We start from the raw sequence: 19819 nt of genomic DNA, 5'->3' as shown, positions 1-19819 counted from the left end.
CTGCAGTGTTCCCCATCCCGGGGTTCCCTCACCTCCCTTCTCCTCCTGCAGGGTTCCGCATGCCCCAGGGTTCCCTCACCTCCCTTTTCCTCCTGCAGCGTTCCGCATGCCCCGGGGTTCCCTCACCTCCCTTCTCCTCCTGCAGTGTTCCCCATCCTGGGGTTCCCTCACCTCCCTTCTCCTCCTGCAGAGTTCCCCATCCCGGGGTTCCCTCACCTCCCTTCGCCCCTGCAGAGTTCCCCATCCCGGGGTTCCCTCACCTCCCTTCTCCTCCTGCAGCGTTCCGCATGCCCCGGGGTTCCCTCACCTCCCTTCGTCCCTGCAGAGTTCCCCATCCCGGGGTTCCCTCACCTCCCTTCTCCTCCTGCAGTGTTCCCCATCCCGGGGTTCCCTCACCTCCCTTCTCCTCCTATAGCGTTCCGCATGCCCCGGGGTTCCCTCACCTCCCTTCGTCCCTGCAGCGTTCCGCATGCCCCGGGGTTCCCTCACCTCCCTTCTCCTCCTGCAGCGTTCCGCATGCCCCGGGGTTCCCTCACCTCTCTTCGTCCCTGCAGAGTTCCCCATCCCGGGGTTCCCTCACCTCCCTTCTCCTCCTGCAGTGTTCCCCATCCCGGGGTTCCCTCACCTCCCTTCTCCTCCTGCAGCGTTCCCCATCCCGGGGTTCCCTCACCTCCCTTCTCCTCCTGCAGAGTTCCCCATCCCGGGGTTCCCTCACCTCCCTTCGTCCCTGCAGCGTTCCGCATGCCCCGGGGTTCCCTCACCTCCCTTCTCCTCCTGCAACGTTCCGCATGCCCCGGGGTTCCCTCACCTCCCTTCTCCTCCTGCGGCGTTCCGCATGCCCCGGGGTTCCCTCACCTCCCTTCTCCTCCTGCAGCGTTCTGCATGCCCCGGGGTTCCCTCACCTCCCGTCGTCCCTGCAGTGTTCCGCATCGCGGGGTTCCCTCACCTCCCTTCTCCTCCTGCAGTGTTCCCCATCCCGGGGTTCCCTCACCTCCCTTCTCCTCCTGCAGAGTTCCGCATGCCCCGGGGTTCCCTCACCTCCCTTCTCCTCCTGCAGTGTTCCCCATCCCGGGGTTCCCTCACCTCCCTTCTCCTCCTGCAGTGTTCCCCATCCCGGGGTTCCCTCACCTCCCTTCGTCCCTACAGAGTTCCCCATCCCGGGGTTCCCTCACCTCCCTTCTCCTCCTGCAGTGTTCCCCATCCCGGGGTTCCCTCACCTCCCTTCTCCTCCTGCAGCGTTCCGCATGCCCCTGGGTTCCCTCACCTCCCTTCTCCTCCTGCAGCGTTCCGCATGCCCCGGGGTTCCCTCACCTCCCTTCTCCTCCTGCAGAGTTCCGATTGCATCCTCGTGCTTGGGCAGATGCCCAATGGTTCTGCCTGTGTTCATTCTCATTTTTTAAATATAAATTTAGAGTACCCAATTCATTTTCCAATTAAGGGGCAATTTAGCGTGGCCAATTCATCTACCCTGCACATTTTTGGGTTGTGGGGGCGAAACCCACACAAACACGGGGAGAATGTGCAAACTCCACATGGACAGTGACCCAGAGCCGGGATCGAACCTGGGACCTTGGCGCAGTGAGGCAGCAGTGCTAACCCACTGCGCCACCGTCATGCCCCATGTTCATTCTCATTTAATCTGGTTTAGCACAGCGGGCTAAGACAGCTGGCTTGTAATGCAGAACAAGGCCAGCAGCGCTGTTCCAGCCTCCCTGAACAGGCGCCGGAATGTGGCGACTAGGGGCTTTTCACAGTAACTTCATTGAAACCACTTGTGACAATAAGCGATTATTATGATTATTAATCTGCCGGGTAGTGTGCCTCAGGCCTTCAGGTGATATTATCTCACTGAACTGGTCGGCCCCGATTGGGCACGCCATTGATCTCGACGGAAAGTAAAATTGGATGGGGGTATAAAATCACATTGACGCCCAATCCTATCACTGGAAGGTTGGGTTAAAATCCCCCCAATAGAACAGGTTCTAAAAACAGTATTCTGCTGAACCTGTGGGTCCCCACCCAGCGAGTTAAAATCCTCACTCAGAGGTGAGAGTCCAACCCACTCGTTATCTGTTCACCTTCAATTAAAATAAAGTGTAGACACATATGACAAAAAACAATCAGCTGAAATAACATACTTTTTATTGCATAAATGAGAGAAATGATACAAGTTACCAGCATCAGCAAAACATGGATAAATGAAGATGCAAACACACCTTGAGGTTTCACATTGGTGTCATTTTCACAGCTCAAAACCAAAATCCAAACTAACCGTCCACTTAAAAGTTAGTTTGTAGATGTAATGGATTAATAAAATGTTATAAATAAAAGGGGTGTATGACACTCTTCTGGCTGATATTTTAATGAAGGATATACCACATTGAAAACAAAAGGGTTAACAATTGCATTGCAGCAGCAGAACAGGTTAAAGCTTCCATGTTTCCACAATTCACCAAGTGGTTTGAAATCAAAGTTTGGGTTAATTTGAATCATCTGGAGGCAGCTCGGGGAGGTTCATTTTAATTCGTGAATAATGTGGGACTTCCATATCATTACAGTTAAGAACAAAACCCAAACCACTATTGATCTGCATTCCTCAGAAAAAAAAATCATTATGAATTCTAAATAAAAAAACGAACTAGAATATGTTTTTTAAATTTATTACCCTGAAAAGTGTGATATTTTGTCAATGAAGTTTTGACGGTTTTCTAATTAAGCAATAATATTGGAGCAGTTGTATATCAAGTAGAGAGTAACTTGAGTTGCGATGCACCTTTGGACATGAAAGGGGTTAAATATATGAAATTTCTATCTTCAGGCATTTGACTAAAACAGAGAATATAATTAGAGATGACTTTAGTCCAGATTGCGTTTGCCGCCAGTAGATTTCAGCACTTGGCAGAGGCAGAACTAGGATAGTCACAGCAATTTTAATAAATTTAAAGTATCCAATTCTTTATTTTTTCCCATTTAAGAGACAATTTAGCGTGGCCAATCCACCTACCCTGCACATCTTTGGGTTGTGGGGGTGAAACCCACGCAGACACGGGGAGAATGTGCAAACTCCACACGGACAGTGACCTCGGCGCTGTGAGGCAGCAGTGCCAACCACTGCACCACCGTGCCGCCCCTTAGCCACAGCAATTTTAACCAATGGGCTTTGCTTCATCGATGTCAGTTCATTTCCCACCTGGAACAAGCCTGAAGAAGGCGGAGAGCTGATGTCAGCAGGCAAAGATTAGGTGGCTAAACTGGAGTTGAGGAGATAGGATGAGTGAGGTTTCAGAGAAGGCTGTGACTTTCACAGTGGGGTCTGGAGGTTTGCTAAAGCTTTCACCTGAGGGGACTTGATGGGATCAATGCTGATAGAACGTTTCCCCTTGTGGGAGAGACTAGAACTAGGGAACACAGTTTAAAAAGGGGATCTCCCATTTAAGACGGAGATGAGAAGAAATGCTCTCTCTCTCAGAGGGTTACGAATCTTTGGAACTCACTTCCAAGGGGTTGAGGGGTTGGGGAATGGCCAACGAATATTTTTAAGGCAGAGGTAGATAGATTCTTGATAAAGAATCCCTTGGTTATCAAGAATCTATCTACCTCTGCCTTAAATTCAATGGTTATCGGGGGTAGCCAGAATGTGAAGTTGAAGACTCAAACAGATCAGCCATGACTTTAATGAATGACAGAGCAAGCTCAAGGGGCCAATGACCTACACCTTCTCCTGGTTCATATATTGGTATGTTCACACACAGGTCCTGGAGAAAATTGTGCAAGCGTCCCAATTTGCATTGATTTACGTGACTTTAGCCATATGCCTCATTTCCCCTCTCCTCCTTAACATCTCAAACAGTCAGGATCTAACTGGTGAAGTATCCTGATCATTTTTAATTGTTGGATGGCTGGGATTAAAATCGATCCGTAATGTTAACCCACTCCTTTCCAATATGTTGCATGCATTGCCATTAGATCATGGGCTCATCAATGTTCTTATTTATATTTTTTAATAGTTTATTTTCTGTTTCTGTATCTGATCCTCCAGACCCCGATGCAGCAGCATGAGCAGCGAACAGAGCAATGAACACGTTGGAAACATTCACATCGGGAGTATTTCATGGTTATGAAATGAGCCAGATTTGAACCCTGTAAATGAATGGATTTTGAGCGAGCTAAAACCTCGCCCAACGATTCTTGCAAGTTGTTATGCCAGGAAAACTGCGGCCTGTTTGTGTGTACAGCAAAATCCCACAGAATGCAATGTGACAGTCAGATCATACAGTCATGTAAATTACATTTCTGTGGTTATAGTTTGGTGTGATCATGTGAATCCCTCCATATTTCCTATCACAGATGTGATATCGCGATGTGAGATCTGGCATTCTAATGATGTAAACACCAGGCAAGGACCCAGTGACAGATCATGCAATCAAAACTATATAAACATAAAAATATTCGAGGAGATGGTGGAAATGAATTTAAACTAAAGTGTTCTCCAAGAGTAAGAACTTGCATACAAGTATGTTGCTCTTTTTGTTGATTTGGATCAACACGCTTCATTGTAATCATGTTCACATAACGGGGAATCATTTTAATCTTACTTGTCAGGTGGAATGGTGGCACTACATCCCGTCCAATATTGACATTAATGGAGAGTGAAACCAGCATTGCTCCCAATCCTTACAGTTTCCTTTTTTTTTAAATTAAGAGCACCCAATACTTTTTTTCCAATTAAAGGGCAATTTAGTGTGGCCAACTCACCTACCCTGCACATCTTTTTGGGTTGTGGGGGTGAGACCCATCAAACACGGGGAGAATGTGCAAACTCCACATAGACTGTGACCCAGGGCCAGGATTGAACCTGGGTCCTCGGCGCCGTGAGGTAGCAGTGCTAACTACTGCGCCACCGTGCTGCCCTCTCTGACAGTTTACTGATGGATGGGTCAGGGTAAGAGTTTCCCCCAGTGTCCCCACCTGAATATTAGTCTGTCGTTTCTCGTCAGATCCCGACATCTATTCCAGGCATCTTGTTTTCTTTTTAAAAACAGTAAGTTCCATTTACATATAATTACAAAGTGTACACAACACAACAGGCCATTCAGCCCAAGTCGTCTCTGCTGGTGTTCAGCCTACATCTCATTTAATCTCAACCTATCGACATGGCCTTTTAATTCCTTTCTCCCTCATATGCTTCTCTATTTTTCTTTTAAACGCATCCACACTATTCACTTCAAATACCCAGGGCTGGATTCTCCGTCCCACCGCAACCCTGGGATTCTCCATCTCGCCAGCCGGTCAATGGGGTTTCCCATTGTTGGAAGCCCCATACCATTGGCAAACTACCGGGCTGCCAGCGCAACGGAGAATCCGGACAGCGGGGAATCCAGCCGCCAACGTGGTACCAAGTTCCACACACTCATTGCTTTCAGCAAAGCCACTTCTCCTGAATTCCAAAATTCTTAACGGGAGTTTGACAGTGTTATGTTGAAAGGTGTTTTCCTTGGTTGGAGAACCCAGGGCCATAACCTCAGGATAAGGGATCGGCCATTTAAGGCTATGCAGAGACGATATTTCTTCACTCACAGGGTTGTGAATCTTTGGAATTCTCTTCCACAGAAGGAATGCTCCATCTTAAGTAGATTCAAGACCGAGGCTGATAAATACTTTTCTACTCGAGGAATCGTGGAATATGTGGAAAAAGCAGGAAAGTGGAGTTGAGGGAATAGATCAGCCATGGCCTTACTGACTGGTGGAGGAGCAGAGCTCGAGGAGCAAATGGCTCCTTCTTCAGGTCTTAATTTGTTGGCCTCTCATTTTGGCAGAGATTTCATGGGGCCACGAATGTATGGTGCCAGAGTTACAAATCCCAGGCTCTGGCTTGCTCCATGAACCATATTGATGTTCTGAGGAAGAGACATCATCTATACTGCGTCTGCATTCCATGTTCCCTACCTGGCAGAGCGGGCGGGGGGGGGGGGGGGGGGGGGGGGGCAAACATTCCCTTGTTAGAAGATTGTGTACTCTCATCCAAAAAATAATTTAAAAAGGCTTTTAATAATAATGTTTGAATCTTATTTATTTTAGAAATATGTTTAGCATATTAATTATTCAAGTATAAAAATATAAAATAGCAGCAAAATTTAGTAATGTATTTGGCCCCTGGAATATAGCACCAGTTAGGAAGTAAAGTATTGGCACCACAAAGTTAGTGGGTCATTTTTCATTTAATAGTAAAGGATTGCCACTATGTTATACCAAACATAAATGTCAAATTGAATTGACTGAAATGAAAAGAATACAAAGTCCAAGTTACAATAAATTAAACGTTTTTGCATTTTGGCAGAGGTTCAGTTGTCCGTTGCAATCAGGTGCGGGAAGGTTGAAATATCTTTGCAGTTACAGGGAGTAGACGGGGTTTACATGACGGGGCACCGAGTCACACTAACAGCACCATGGACAGCCACTGCTTTCTTTAACGGCATTGGCTTCGCATTGATCAGTACATTCCCCATGCAGCCGGTGAATGGATTACGAGTTGGGAAATGAGGTAACTGTACAGTATCTGAAAGTTCAAAAAGATCAACAGGTTTCAGAACAAAACAACATATAATATGCAAAATACCTCAATCAAAACCCTGTATGAACGGTTTGAGCCAACAACTGTTCCATTACTAAAATACATTCGGGTGATATATCCTTCCATTATTACGGTTATGGGATCTCTTTTTTTTAAATTTCATGCTTTGTGGAATACAGCACTATTTAAAGAAGAAAAGGGCGTTTTCCCTGGTACGCTCACCAATATTTATCACTCTCACATTATCTGGTCATTATCACTTTGCTGTTTATGGGATCTGTCTGTGTGCAAATTAGCTGTCATATTTCCTATATTACAACAGAGACTACACTTCAAAAGTTACCCTATGGCTGTAAAATGCTTTAGTGAGGAAAGGAGTATGAATATTCAGCTATTTCTTTGACATCAGTGACTTTTGTGTCCCCTTTATTGTGATTACGTAAAATCACCCTAGTCCCAGATGACCATAGGCTGCTTTCCCCTTTGAGGGGGGAGAGCTGACTGGGGGTGATTTAACCTGAGGATCACCACACCTCAGGCGAGGGACGAGGTTGAGAAGGCGGGGTCTTTATAAGTAACCTCAGCCAGTACGGAAATTGAACCGGCGCTGCTGACCTCGCTCTGCATCGCCAACCAGCTGTCCAACCAACTGAACTAAACCAACCTTTATTGTACATATCCTCCAAACCACATTCCCTTCTCCAGCCTCAGAAGGGACTCTTTAACGTCAGTTGCTCATTGAGGCACTAACCTCCATGTCTCAACCTGTTTTTTTTCCTTTATTCGTTCATGGGCTGAGCCAGGTTTATTGCCCATCCCTGAGGGCATAAAAGAGTCAACCAACTCGTCTGGAGTCACATGTAGGCCAGACCAGGTAAGGATGATAGATTTCCTTCCCTAAAGGACATTAGTGAACCAGATGTGTTTTTAAGACAATTGACAATGGTTTCATGGCCATCATTAGACTTTTAATTCCAGATTTTTATTGACTTCTACCCTGGTGGGATTGGAACCTGGGCCCCCGAGCATTTCCCTGGGTCTCTGGTCCGACATTACCAGTATAGCCACAATACCACTTTGCCATTGCTTCACGTTTTCCGCTATGAGTTTAATGATTGAGCAGTATTGACAGTGGGTTGTGCAAGAATTGCCTCAGAACTCCGAGGATGTTATGGCGAGGTGGGGGGGGGGGGGGGGGGGGGGGGGGGGGGGTTGTTGAATGGGGCACCAGCTCAAATGTTTGCTGTGCTTATTATCACTGAGAATTCTCCATTTTCTTGCACAGCTTTTGCCATATACAGCAAGCCCCACTATCTTATGCGCTTTGAGACTTTGACTACATTAATGGGTGTTTCTCTGGTTGGAAATCAGTAGCTAGTGGGTCCCTCAGGGATCAGTGTTGGGCCCACAATTGTTCACAATTTACATAGATGATTTGGAGTTGGGGACCAAGGGCAATGTGTCCATGTTTGCAGATGACACTAAAATGAGTGGTAAAGCAAAAAGTGCAGAGGGTACTGGAAGTCTGCAGAGGGATTTGGATAGTTTTAAGTGAATGGGCTAGGGTCTGGCAGATGGAATACAATGTTGACAAATGTGAGGTTATCCATTTTGGTAAGAATAACAGCAAAAGGGATCATTATTTAAATGATAAAATATTAAAACATGCTGCGGTGCAGAGAGACCTGGGTGTGCTAGTGCATGAGTCGCAAAAAGTTGGTTTACAGGTGCAACAGGTGATTAAGAAGGCAAATGGAGTTTTGTCCTTCATTACTAGAGGGATGGAGTATAAGACTAGGGAGGTTATGCTGCAATTGTACAAGGTGTTAGTGAGGCCACACCTGGAGTATTGTGTTCAGTTTTGGTCTTCTTACCTGAGAAAGGTCGCACTGGTGCTGGAGGGTGTGCAAAGGAGATTCACTAGGTTAATCCCAGAGTTGAGGGGTTGGATTACGAGGAGAGGTTGAGTAGACTGGAACTGTACTCGTCGGAATTTAGAAGGATAAGGGGTGGATCTTATGGAAACATATAAAATAATGAAGGGAATAGATAGGATAGATGCAGGGAGGTTGTTTCCACTGGCGGGTGAAAGCAGAACTAGGGGGCATAGCCTCAAAATAAGGGGAAGTAGATTTAGGACTGAGTTTAGGAGGAACTTCTCCACACAAAGGGCTGTGAATCTATAGAATTCCCTGCCCAGTGAAGCAGTTGAGGCTCCTTCATTAAATGTTTTTAAGATAAAGATGGGTAGTTTTTTGAAGAATAAAGGGATTAAGGGTTATGGTGTTCGGGCCGGAAAGGGGAGCTGAGTCCACAAAAGATCAGCCATGATCTCATTGAATGGTGGAGCAGGCTCGAGGGGCCTGATGGCCGACTCCTGCTCCTAGTTCTTATGAACATGAATAATTACAAAATGTGCTCGTAAATAGCAAAGAAATGTTGATCGTGGGTCAGATATATTGAAAATACTGAAGTGAAACAGGCCATTCAGCCCAAGGGGTATGTGTTGGTATTTATACAGTCCACAGTCTTTTCTTATTCCAATCTACCTCATGCCATTTTTACTTTGACGTAACATTTTGTTTCAATGACACTTCTCTGTGAAATGTCTTTGGATGTTTTACTCCATCAAAGGTGTCATAGAAATGCACAATGTTGCTGCAATTGGAACGTATGCCATTATTTGAGAGAAACAGGTGGAAATTAAAATGACCAGGGCAAATCTCAAAATGATCATTTTTTCTCCCTCTAACAAGCTTCTTACCTGGGATGCCTCCAACATAGAGAGGGTCAGCAGTGTCAGTGGAGAGCGAAGCAGAAGGTCCTACAACATGATCGCGTTCTGCATCCACATCAAGTTGCACCACATTATTTCTTTTAATTACTATTAGAGTAAAAAACACGCAACAATTGTTACACTTCAAAGAAGCATTTCATTGGCTGTAAAAACATTTATTTTCTTGCGGGATCTTAGAATCTCTACAAGGAGGCCATTCAGCCCATTGACCCTGTACCTGCCCTCCGAAAGAGCACACTATCTCGGCCCAGTCCCACACCCTTTCCCATACCCCGTGCATTGCCCATGGCCAATCCATCTTTGGACTTCCTTCTAATCAGTGGCGACCATTCTAGAATCTTGTCAATTGAAACTGAGGCCTGGGTTTTCCAGTCCCATCAATGGCAGGAACCGGCATGGCCAGGACCGGAGAATTTGGTGAGCAGCCAAAAGCCCATTGACTTTAGGCGGGATTTACCTGTGGAGAGTGGAAAATCCCACCCTGAGTTCAAAGGTTTTTTGTTGAGTAAGGATATTAATGGTTCTGGAACCAATGTGGCTAAATGAATTTTGGAAACGGATTAACCGTAGTCTAATTGAATGAGTGGCTTCCTCCAGTTCTTGATTTTCCTAATGTGCTTCGACACATCCAGAAGTTGTGAAAGATGAATAAACGCACGGCTTTCTTTTATATATTTGGGAAAGCTATAACTATTTCGGTACATGTTCATTTTTATCAGCATTAAAATAGATAATGATTTAATATTTAATTTCTCCATTGCCTTCAGCCAATTTTTATCATTCTGCCAACATAACAAAAACAGATTATCTAGTCATTATGGACATTTCTATTTATGGCATCTTGCTGTGCACAAATTGGCTTATGTGGTTTCACCAGAACACAAGAATTAAGAAGAGGAATATACCATTCGGCACCTCCAGCCTGCTCTGCATTCAATAAGATTGGATTCAGCGGCCTCGACACCTGGTGACACTTGGGCCGCGATTCTCCCAACGGGAGACTGAGTGCCAACGCCGGAGTGAAACCCGGAGTGTTTCACTCCGGCGTCGGAGGCCGCTCCTCACCCCTATTCTCCCCCCCCCTCCCCCCCCCCCAGGGGGCTAGGAGTGGCGTGAATCTCAAACGCCCGGCCTTGATGCTTGCGTCAAAGCGGCGCGCCTGGAATGACGTGGCCGGCAACGCCGAAGTGACGTCAGCCGCGCATGCACAGGTTGGCCGGCTCCAACCCGCGCATGCGCGGTTGCCGTCTTCCCCTCCGCTGCCCCGCAAGACATGACGGCTTGATTTTGCGGGGCGGCGGAGGGAAAAGAGTGTGTCGTTTACAGACGCCAGCCCAATGATCGGTGGGTACCGATCGCGGGCCAGACATCTGCTGAGCACTCCTGTGGTGCTCGATCCTTCCTCCGCCCACCACAGGCCCCACACTCACCTGCCGCGCGCTGTTCACGCCGGCAGCAACCTGGTGTGGTTGGCGCCAGTGTGAACTGGTCGGGTTCGGCAGGCCGCTCGGCCCATCCGGTCCGGAGAATCGCCGGTCGCCGTGAGAAACGGCGAGCGGCGATTCTCCGAGCGGCGTGTTGAAAAACGCGACACGCCATTTTGGGGCGGGGGGGTGGGAGAATCGCGGGTGGTGCCAGGGCGGCGTGGCGTGATTCGCCCGGCCCTCCCGCAATTCTCCCACCCGGCGTGGGGAGCGGAGAATCGCGCCCTTGGTGTCAGGATGAGGCCATTGAATCCCACTAGAGGACTGCATCGGGATTCCTGAGGCTCGAGAAATCTAGTGAGATTTAACGGAATCTCGGGGCGCGTCACAATCTGGATCTCGCTGGGCAAGATCCAGGCACTTACATTTAAATAAGTCATTGGGCTCATTTAACATGTGCTCACCAAAATTCACCTCGGGCCAGGGGTTCAAAATCCTAATTCAGTCTTGAGAGCGAGATTCTCCGCAAATGCGGAGAATCGTAAAGGCTGCCATGGGACAGGCCGTGACCCACGGCAGCCTTCACGCCCACTTCCCGGGCCGATTCTCCCCACCCCGGGCGGGGCTAGGAGCGCGGCCCCGTGAGTCACGGCTGCGCGGCCTTGACGATGGTTGTCAAGGCCGCATGCCAAGCGTCACGCCGGCTGACGCGGCCGATGACGTCAGCCGCGCATGCGCAGGTTGGACAACGCCAACCCGCGCATGCGCAGTTGACGTCTTTTCCCTCAGCCGCCCCGTAAGATGTGGCTGCTTGATCGTGCGTGGCGCCGGAGGGAAAAGAGTGCGTCCGTTACGGACGCACGGCCCGCGATCGGTGGGCACCGATCGCGGGCCTATGCTCCCGTTTCACGACGGCAGCAAGCAGGTGTGTTTGCTGCCGTGTTGAAACGGGCATGAAGGCCCGGCCGCTCGGCCCATCGGCCTCAGAGAATCGTCGCTCGCCGTTTTTTACGCCGAGCGGTGATTCGTGGTGTGGGTCGGGCGTGGGGGGGGGGGGGGAGAGAATAGCGGGAGGGCGTGAAAATGTCGGGAGGCCCTCCCGCTATTCTCCCACCCGGCCTCCATTGCTATCTGGGGAAGAGAATTCCACAGGATCTGAGGGAGAAAGAAATTCTCCTCATCTCAGTCTTAAATAGGACAGCCTTCATTTTTAAACTATATCCGCTAGTTCTAAAGTCCCAAACAAGGGGAAACATCCTCTTGGCATCGGTCTCCTACACTGCAACAACAAGTGCACTGCTGTAAAGTGCTTTGGAGGGTCCTGTAAGGTGCTATATAAATGCAACTGTGTCTTCCTTTCTATCTCTTGTGCCTTTCTAAGACAAAAGCTATGATTTCTGCAACAAACACAAAGCAATCTTGGAACTTTTGTTTTCGGGGTTATTTATTTATTTTTCATTTTTCCCAGGAAGTGGCAATGTAGTGCGGCCAATCCACCTACCCTGCATGTCTTTTGTTTGTGGGGGTGAGACCTACGCAGACAGGGGGGAAACGTGCAAACTCTACGTGGACGGTGACCCGGGGCCGGGATTGAACCCGGGTCCTCGATGTCACGAAGCAGCAGTGCTAATCACTGCGCCGCTGTGCCACTCCTGTTTTCGAGGTTATGATGCAAACGCTGTGATTTTTTAAAAGTAGACCTTTGTGTGCGGCGAGTGCAGAAATATTACTCTCACTAGAACATCACTGGATAATTGTTTTTGTTTGTTTGAACTTTCTATGGGCATCAGCCCAGTCTTCCCATAAATCTGTACTTTCATTTGCAATTTCTATACATTTATTTGATGGAACGAAAAAAAAAATTCTGAAAAAAGACATGGTTCAGAGAATAGCACAGAAGGAAACCATTCTACCCATCGTGCTGGCCCCATGACAGACCAATCCAATTTGTCCCATTTCCCCGCATATTAGAGCTCCCTCTGATCTCAGAGGAATCTTTGATCCTGGAAAATTCCTCATGATTTGAGACGGTTGGGAACCCTTATCCCCCAAACCCTCACCCGACTACAGCTTCAGGACATATGGCTCATCTCACTTCTTTCCAAAGTTTTTTATCCCCCAATGAACATTGCTAAGGGACGGGGCTGTTTAGCACAGGGCTAAATTGCTGGCTTTGGAAGCAGACCATGCAAGCCAGCAGCACGGTTTGATTCCCGTAACAGCCTTCCCGAACAGGCGCCGGAATGTGGCGACTAGGGGCTTTTCACAGTAACTTCATTGAAGTCTACTCGTGACAATAAGCGATTTTCATTTTTCATTTCATTTCATTTAAGGTGACCATCATTGAGTTCTGGCTGAGCTGATTCTCCAAAATCAGCTATTGCCAAACCTATCAGATCTCGACCGACTGTACTGCTGGATAATATATCTGCTTTCATCCTTGTAAAATAAATATTGATTTTAAAAAATGCTTTCTGATAAATATTGTGGTAGATATTCCATTTGATTCCTAAATTGCCTGCATTAAAGATATTCCTTGGCTGTTTGTTACTGCAGTTAAGAAAGACTTAGAACTAACTTAAAAGATTCTCACCTGATATTTTGTGCAACTGTCCATCACACAGTGATTGAGGTGTGACTGATGTGTTGAAATCACCAGCTCCATTGTTTACATGGACAGTAACCTGAGAATAAAAATTAGAACGTGTTCCATTACTTATAGAACATATTTGGATTTTCCTTTATTTTACCCACCAGTGCTTTCTCATGCCCCCTCTTCGCTCTCCTAATCTCTTTCTTCAGTAACCCCCCTGCACTTTTTATATTTCTCGAGGGCTTCTGCTGCTTTGAGTCCTCGATATCTGCCACAAGCTTCCCTTTTTTCCTTATCCAAGCCTTATCCTATGGGAGCTACGATTGCTACAAGACACCTGAATCCTATCTGGATTATTAGCATCTGTCTGAGAATTCAATGTACCCAGATTACTTTGCCAAGCGAGTGCAGGAACAAACTGCAACTCCAGTGTGGGCGAAAGAGGTGAAGCAACTGCTTCAGGAGGAAGTGACTGATCATCCTGGGAATGAGGCTCTGTCCCTTGCTCATAAGCAGGGTATCCTTCCTCCACCGCAACACTGTCACAAGACTCTGTGAACGCCCAGCGGCAGAACCGAAAGCGGTAGAAAAGAATGGTCCCAGGGTTGTAAACAGCAGATTATTCATCAAGAGAGCTGATGTCGACACAGTTTTGAAATATTTCTGTAAACATATTGAAGTCTAATAAACAGCTGAAAAGAAAAGAAAAATCTTGTCTAACTCAGCCTGGAATGATTCAGTAACCCAGCCTCTGCTGGTTTCTGGGTAAGAGAATTCCACAGACAGATGACCCTCGGAGATAAAAATAAATTTTCCATCATAAAATGGAGCCCTCTTATTCTTAAACTGTGGCCACCTCCACCAGAGGAAATGTCTCCCGATATCCTTCGTATCTGAAACCTTGTATCTTATCTATCTTTTATATTTCAATAGGATCATTCTTCTAAATTTCAGTGGATGCAGGCCCAATCGGTTCAACCTTTCTTAGGATAAGCTCTTCATCCCAGAAATGAGTTGAATGAACCTTCTCTGAACTCCTTCTATTGCATTTATAGCCGTTTGCAAATAACGAGAGCACCCCAGTACACCAAGCTCCAGTTGTGCCGCTGGATTCTCCGTCGGCGGGTCCTCTGCTCCGCCGGCAGCGCACTTCCCAACGGCACGCGGATTTCCCAACGGCGTGGGGGTGCCCACAATGGGAAACCCCACTGACCGTCTGTTGAGATGGAGAATCCTGCTGCCGGTGGGAGCGGCCGCACCAGAACATGGGTGTGAAGGGATAGAGAATCCCGCCCGTGGTCTCACCAAGGCCCTGTACAGCTGCAGTAAAACTTCCCCACTTTTATATACCATTCCCACTGCACCAATGTTCCATTTGCCTTCCTCGTCACTTGTCCCTGCAGAGCAACCATTCCAGAATCTCCAAAGCGCCCACCATCTCCCCAGCCACCTCTTTCAACACCCTGGGATATAGATCATTGGCTCCTAGGCATTCATCAACTTTCAGCCCCATTAATTTCTCCGATACCTCTTTTCTTTAACTAGTATTAATTTTCTTCAGTTCCTCATGGGGGCTGGTTTAGCACACTGGGCTAAATCGCTGGCTTTGAAAGCAGACCAAGGCAGGCCAGCAGCACGGTTCGATTCCCGTACCAGCCTCTCCGAACAGGCGCCGGAATGTGGCGACTAGGGGCTTTTCACAGTAACTTCATTGAAGCCTACTCGTGACACTAAGCGATTTTCATTTCATTTCATTTTTTCATTATAGCTAGCCCCTGGATCACTGTTATTTCTGGGAGACATAATATATTTTTCTCTGTAAAAATAGACACTTCCCTGCCATTTCCCCGTGTTCAAAATTATAAATTCTCCTGCCTCTGCCAGTAATGGACCAACATTTATCCTAATCTCTTCCTTTTTACATACCTCCAGAAGCTTCTGTCGTCCATTTTTATGTTTCTTGCTCATTTCCATTCATATTCTATTCTATTTTTAAAATGAGTTCCTTAGTCCACTTTACTGAATTCTAAATACTCCCCAACCTCAGCCTTGCTACTCTCTTGACAACTTTTTAAGCTTCTTCCTTTGATTTAATACAATCTTTAACTTCCTTTTCTTTTTCTGTTGGGTTTCGTGTCTTAAAAAAATGTATATTTGTTGTAAACTGTTTGTTAATTCTGTAAATGCTAGGCACTGCCTGTCTACTGTCATAACGTTTAATATGTTTGCCCAATCCACTGCAGCCAACTTGCCTCTCACACTGTTGTTATTCCCTTTGCTTAGATTTAAGACCCTAGTTTTGGGTTGAACTATGTGATGTTCATACATGGTGGCGAATTCTGTTGTATTATGGTCCCTCTTCCCTGAGGGTTCTTTTGCAACAAGATGATTAACTATCCCTCTCTCGTTGCATAATACTAGATCTAAAATAGCCCGTTCCGTGGTTGGTTCATCGACATACTGCTCTAGAAACATGGAGTACTGGCTGTGAATTAGCAGCCTGTGTTTTTGCCCAGTCTCTGGTGTGTGACTTCAAGCCACAGTATTGCCCAGTGAGCCACAGCTGACACTGTGGCAGAGATGAAAAAATGAAAAACCGCTTAGTGTCACAAGTGGGCTTCAAATGAAGTTACTGTGAAAAGCCCCAGTCGCCACATTCCGGCGCCTGTTCGGGGAGGCTGGTACGGGAATTGAACCGTGCTGCTGGCCTGCCTTGGTCTGCTTTCAAAGACAGCATTTTAGCCCAGTGTGCTAAACAAGCCCCTAGATTATAACAAATACATAAAAGGAGGTTATAAAAATGATTAAGAAACTGCTCGCACTTTCAATCACGCTGGATTTGATCAGCTCTCACGTGTTTCATAGAACATAGAACATAGAACAGTACAGCACAGAACAGGCCCTTCGGCCCTCAATGTTGTGCCGAGCCATGATCACCCTACTCAAACCCACATATCCATCCTATACCCGTAACCCAACAACCCCCCCTTAACCTTACTTTTATTAGGACACTACGGGCAATTTAGCATGGCCAATCCACCTAACCCGCACATCTTTGGACTGTGGGAGGAAACCGGAGCACCCGGAGGAAACCCACGCACACAGGGGGAGGACGTGCAGACTCCACACAGACAGTGACCCAGCCGGGAATCGAACCTGGGACCCTGGAGCTGTGAAGCATTTATGCTAACCTGCTGCCCCAAACTGCCCCAGTTTCGGGCTGATAGCATTCTGCAGGCTGAAAAGACTCAGCTCTTTGCTGATGTTTTATTTTTAGGCAAAGCGAAAAATGATTGTGCAATGCTCCTCAAAATGCGGTTTTCTAGCTGCAGATGTATATTTCTCAGCCAACTGCTCTTTGCAAACTTGGTGATAAATAATTAATGCAGGTATTGGAAAGATTCAAAGGAAGCCAAATTTGGAGCAATGGATGAGGCTTGTGCTGTTTACCAAAGGCCTGAAAGGAACATGAGCTTTCAGTCTGAGTGCCAGATGTGGTAAAAGTGGTTGCAGTTTGGAAATTGGTGATCAGTGTTGATCTACATTGGGGTGGGGTAAGTGGAGAACTCAGAAAATAAGCTTGTGGCGGCTACAGTGACACCATCGCTCCTGGCTGCAGTGGAGGTGATTGGAAGCTACAAAGGTGTAAGTGAATGGGATTGATTTCACTCACAGAATTTGTATTCTGTAACCACACTCACTGCATTTTGCAAGGGAAATGACCTTGCGACACTAGGGAAACTCTGCTGCAGGTTATACATCAATAGTCTCGGTTTGCTCCAGATTCTCAGTAAATTAAAACGAAGACCTGGATTTTCAGTGCGTCAAGATGACTCAGGAGCCCTTCAGAACCCCAGGTGGGTCCCGATTCCGGATTCCCCACATCCCAGGCCATTGGATTTTTAGAAACTTAGAAAATAGGAGCAGGAGGAGGCCATTCGGCCCTTCAAGCCTGCTCCGCCATTCATTGTGATCATGGCTGATCATCCAACTCACAAGCCTAATCCTGCTTTCCCCCATATCCTTGGTTCCCCTTTCGCCTAAATGCCATCTCAAACTCCTTCTTGAAAGCATTGCAATGTTTTGGCCTCAACCACTTCCGGTGGTAACAAATTCCACAGGCCGACCGCTCTCTGGGTGAAGAAATTCCTCCTCATCTCTGTCCTGAATGGTTTACACCCCCATCAGGAACATCCTTCCTGCAGCTACCCTGTCTAGTCCTGTTAGAATTTTATAGGTTTCTATGAGAACCCCCCTCATTCACCCCGCGTCTGTGTGGGTTTCCTCCGGGTGCTCCGTACAGGTCCCAAAAGATGTGCTGTTAGGTGAATTGGACATTCTGAATTCTCCCTTAATGTACCTGAACAGGTGCTGGAGTGTGGCAACTAGAGGATTTTCGCAGTAACTTCATTGCAGTGTTAATTTTAGCCTACTTGTGACACTAATAAAGTTTATTATTATTATTATGAACTCCAGCAAATACAATCCTAACCAATTCAATCTCTCCTCATATGATAGTCCTGCTCTCCCAGGAATCAGCCTGGTAAACTTCGCTGCACTTCCTCCATGGCAAGAACATCCTTCCTCAGATAAGGAGACCCCAAACTGCACACAATACTCCAGGTGTGGCTTCACCAAGGCCCTGTATAATTGCAGTAAGACATCCTTGCTCCTGTACTCAAATCCTCTTGCGACAAGGTCAACATACCACTTGACTTCTTTGCTGCCTGCCGTTCCTGCATGCTTACCTTCAGTGACTGGTGTACGAGGACACCCAGGTCTCGTTGCACATTCCCCTCTCCTAATTTATGGCCATTCAGATAATAGTCTGCCTTCTCGTTTTTGCTAAGTGGATAAACTCGCATTTCTCCAAATTATACTGCATCTGCCATTCATTCATTCATTCACCCACTCGCCTTTAAATGCCTCAACCACACTTTCAGGTAATGCACTGCAGATCCTACCCACTTGCTGTGCAACAATATTTTACCTAATGTTGCCTTGTTTTTTTCTAATCACCATAAATCATTGACCTCTGGTTTTTGACCCCTCTTGATTTTGAACACCTCTATCAAAATCTCCAGTCAAACTTCTCCTCTCTCAGGAGAACAGCGACAGCTTCTGCAATCTATCTGAAGTCTCTCATCCCTGGAACCATTCTCAAAGATGGTCTCTGCACTCTTTCCAGTGTCCTCATATTCTTCATTTGTATGCTGCACAGAAATGGATACAATGGGTGGAATCTCATGGAGGTGAAGGGGGGTGGAGACCGCTGCATTGCCTCTTTTTGGGAAGGCCCATGTGTCAATGAGTCACTTGATATGCCAGCATCATGCCTTCTCCAGAGATCAGGGACCAAGAGGGCAAAAGTGCCACTCGCCAAAAACTGCTGGCCAATCAGAGTCTGGCAACTTTATTGAACAGCGAAGCCACAGGGGAGGCTGCTTGTATGACATCCACTAAGTCTAGGTCCGTTGCTGGATGGTAGGCTAGAGGTGAGTGATGGCTGGAGAGTTTCAGAGGGTGGAGGGTTTCATAGGGGAGTGGAGAGGGCAGTCTACGGGCAGTTCCCTGCCTTCATCTGGTGGCAGCAGGAATGTGGCAGGGTCCCTGCCAACCATCTGCCTGATTAAATGCCCCCTTGACACAAAGCCCACCATGGGGTGGGCACACGATTCTGTCCAGTACTTCAGTTGAGACTCAAACAGTGTTCGATACAAGTCAATCATAACCGGCTTGCTTTGGTGTTCTGTGTCCCTATTTATAAAGCCTAGGATCGTCCCTGGCTTCCAAACTGCTTTCTCAAGCTGCCTTTCCATCTTTTTGTACACATATATCCCCAGGTCCTGCTGCTCCTGCATCCCCTTTAGAATTGTATCATCATTTATATCATCACAGCTACAGAGAGTCGTGAACACCGCCCAGTCCATCACGTGAAACCACCTCCCATCCATTGACTCTGTCTCCATCTCCCGCTGCCTGGGGAAAGCGGGCAGCATAATCAAACACCCCTCCCACCCGGCTTACTCACTCTTCCAACTTCTTCCATCGGGCAGGAGATACAAATGTCTGAGAACACACACGAACAGATTCAAATACTGTTTCTTCCCCACTGTCACCAGACTCCTGAATGACCCTCTTATGGACTGAACTGATCTCTCCACACATCTTCTCTACTGTGTAGTGCCACACTCTGTATGCTTCGCCCGATGCTTCTGTCCATGTATTTACATTGCGTATTTATCATATGTCCTATGTGTATAGAACAATCTGCCTGGACTGTATGCAGAACAATACTTTTCACTGTACCTCGGTACACGTGGCAATAAATCTAAATCTAATCGAAATCTATTTTATATTGTCTCTGCTCTTTCCTCCTACCAAATGTCTCTGCATTAAATTTCATCTGCTTATAACAACAGCCTGGTCTATCA

General features: G+C 47.0%; 1 protein-coding gene across 1 annotated transcript in view; it reads right to left on the bottom strand.

Moving 5' to 3' along the window:
• Nucleotides 1-6199: 6199 nt before the first annotated feature.
• The window catches only part of LOC119972898 (laminin subunit alpha-3-like), a 412206-nt gene continuing 398586 nt past the window's right edge, over nt 6200-19819 (bottom strand). Inside the window, 3 exon segments of the mRNA XM_038810443.1 lie at nt 6200-6556; nt 9336-9455; nt 13386-13476. Of these exon segments, the coding sequence (XP_038666371.1) occupies nt 6411-6556; nt 9336-9455; nt 13386-13476 (357 nt within the window). The 3' untranslated portion in view covers nt 6200-6410.

Source organism: Scyliorhinus canicula, chromosome 10 (assembly GCF_902713615.1).
Source record: "Scyliorhinus canicula chromosome 10, sScyCan1.1, whole genome shotgun sequence".
NCBI classification, from domain to species: Eukaryota; Metazoa; Chordata; class Chondrichthyes; order Carcharhiniformes; family Scyliorhinidae; genus Scyliorhinus; species Scyliorhinus canicula.
Note: the sequence above shows the minus strand (reverse complement) of the source record. Positions and strands in the feature narration are given on the sequence as shown.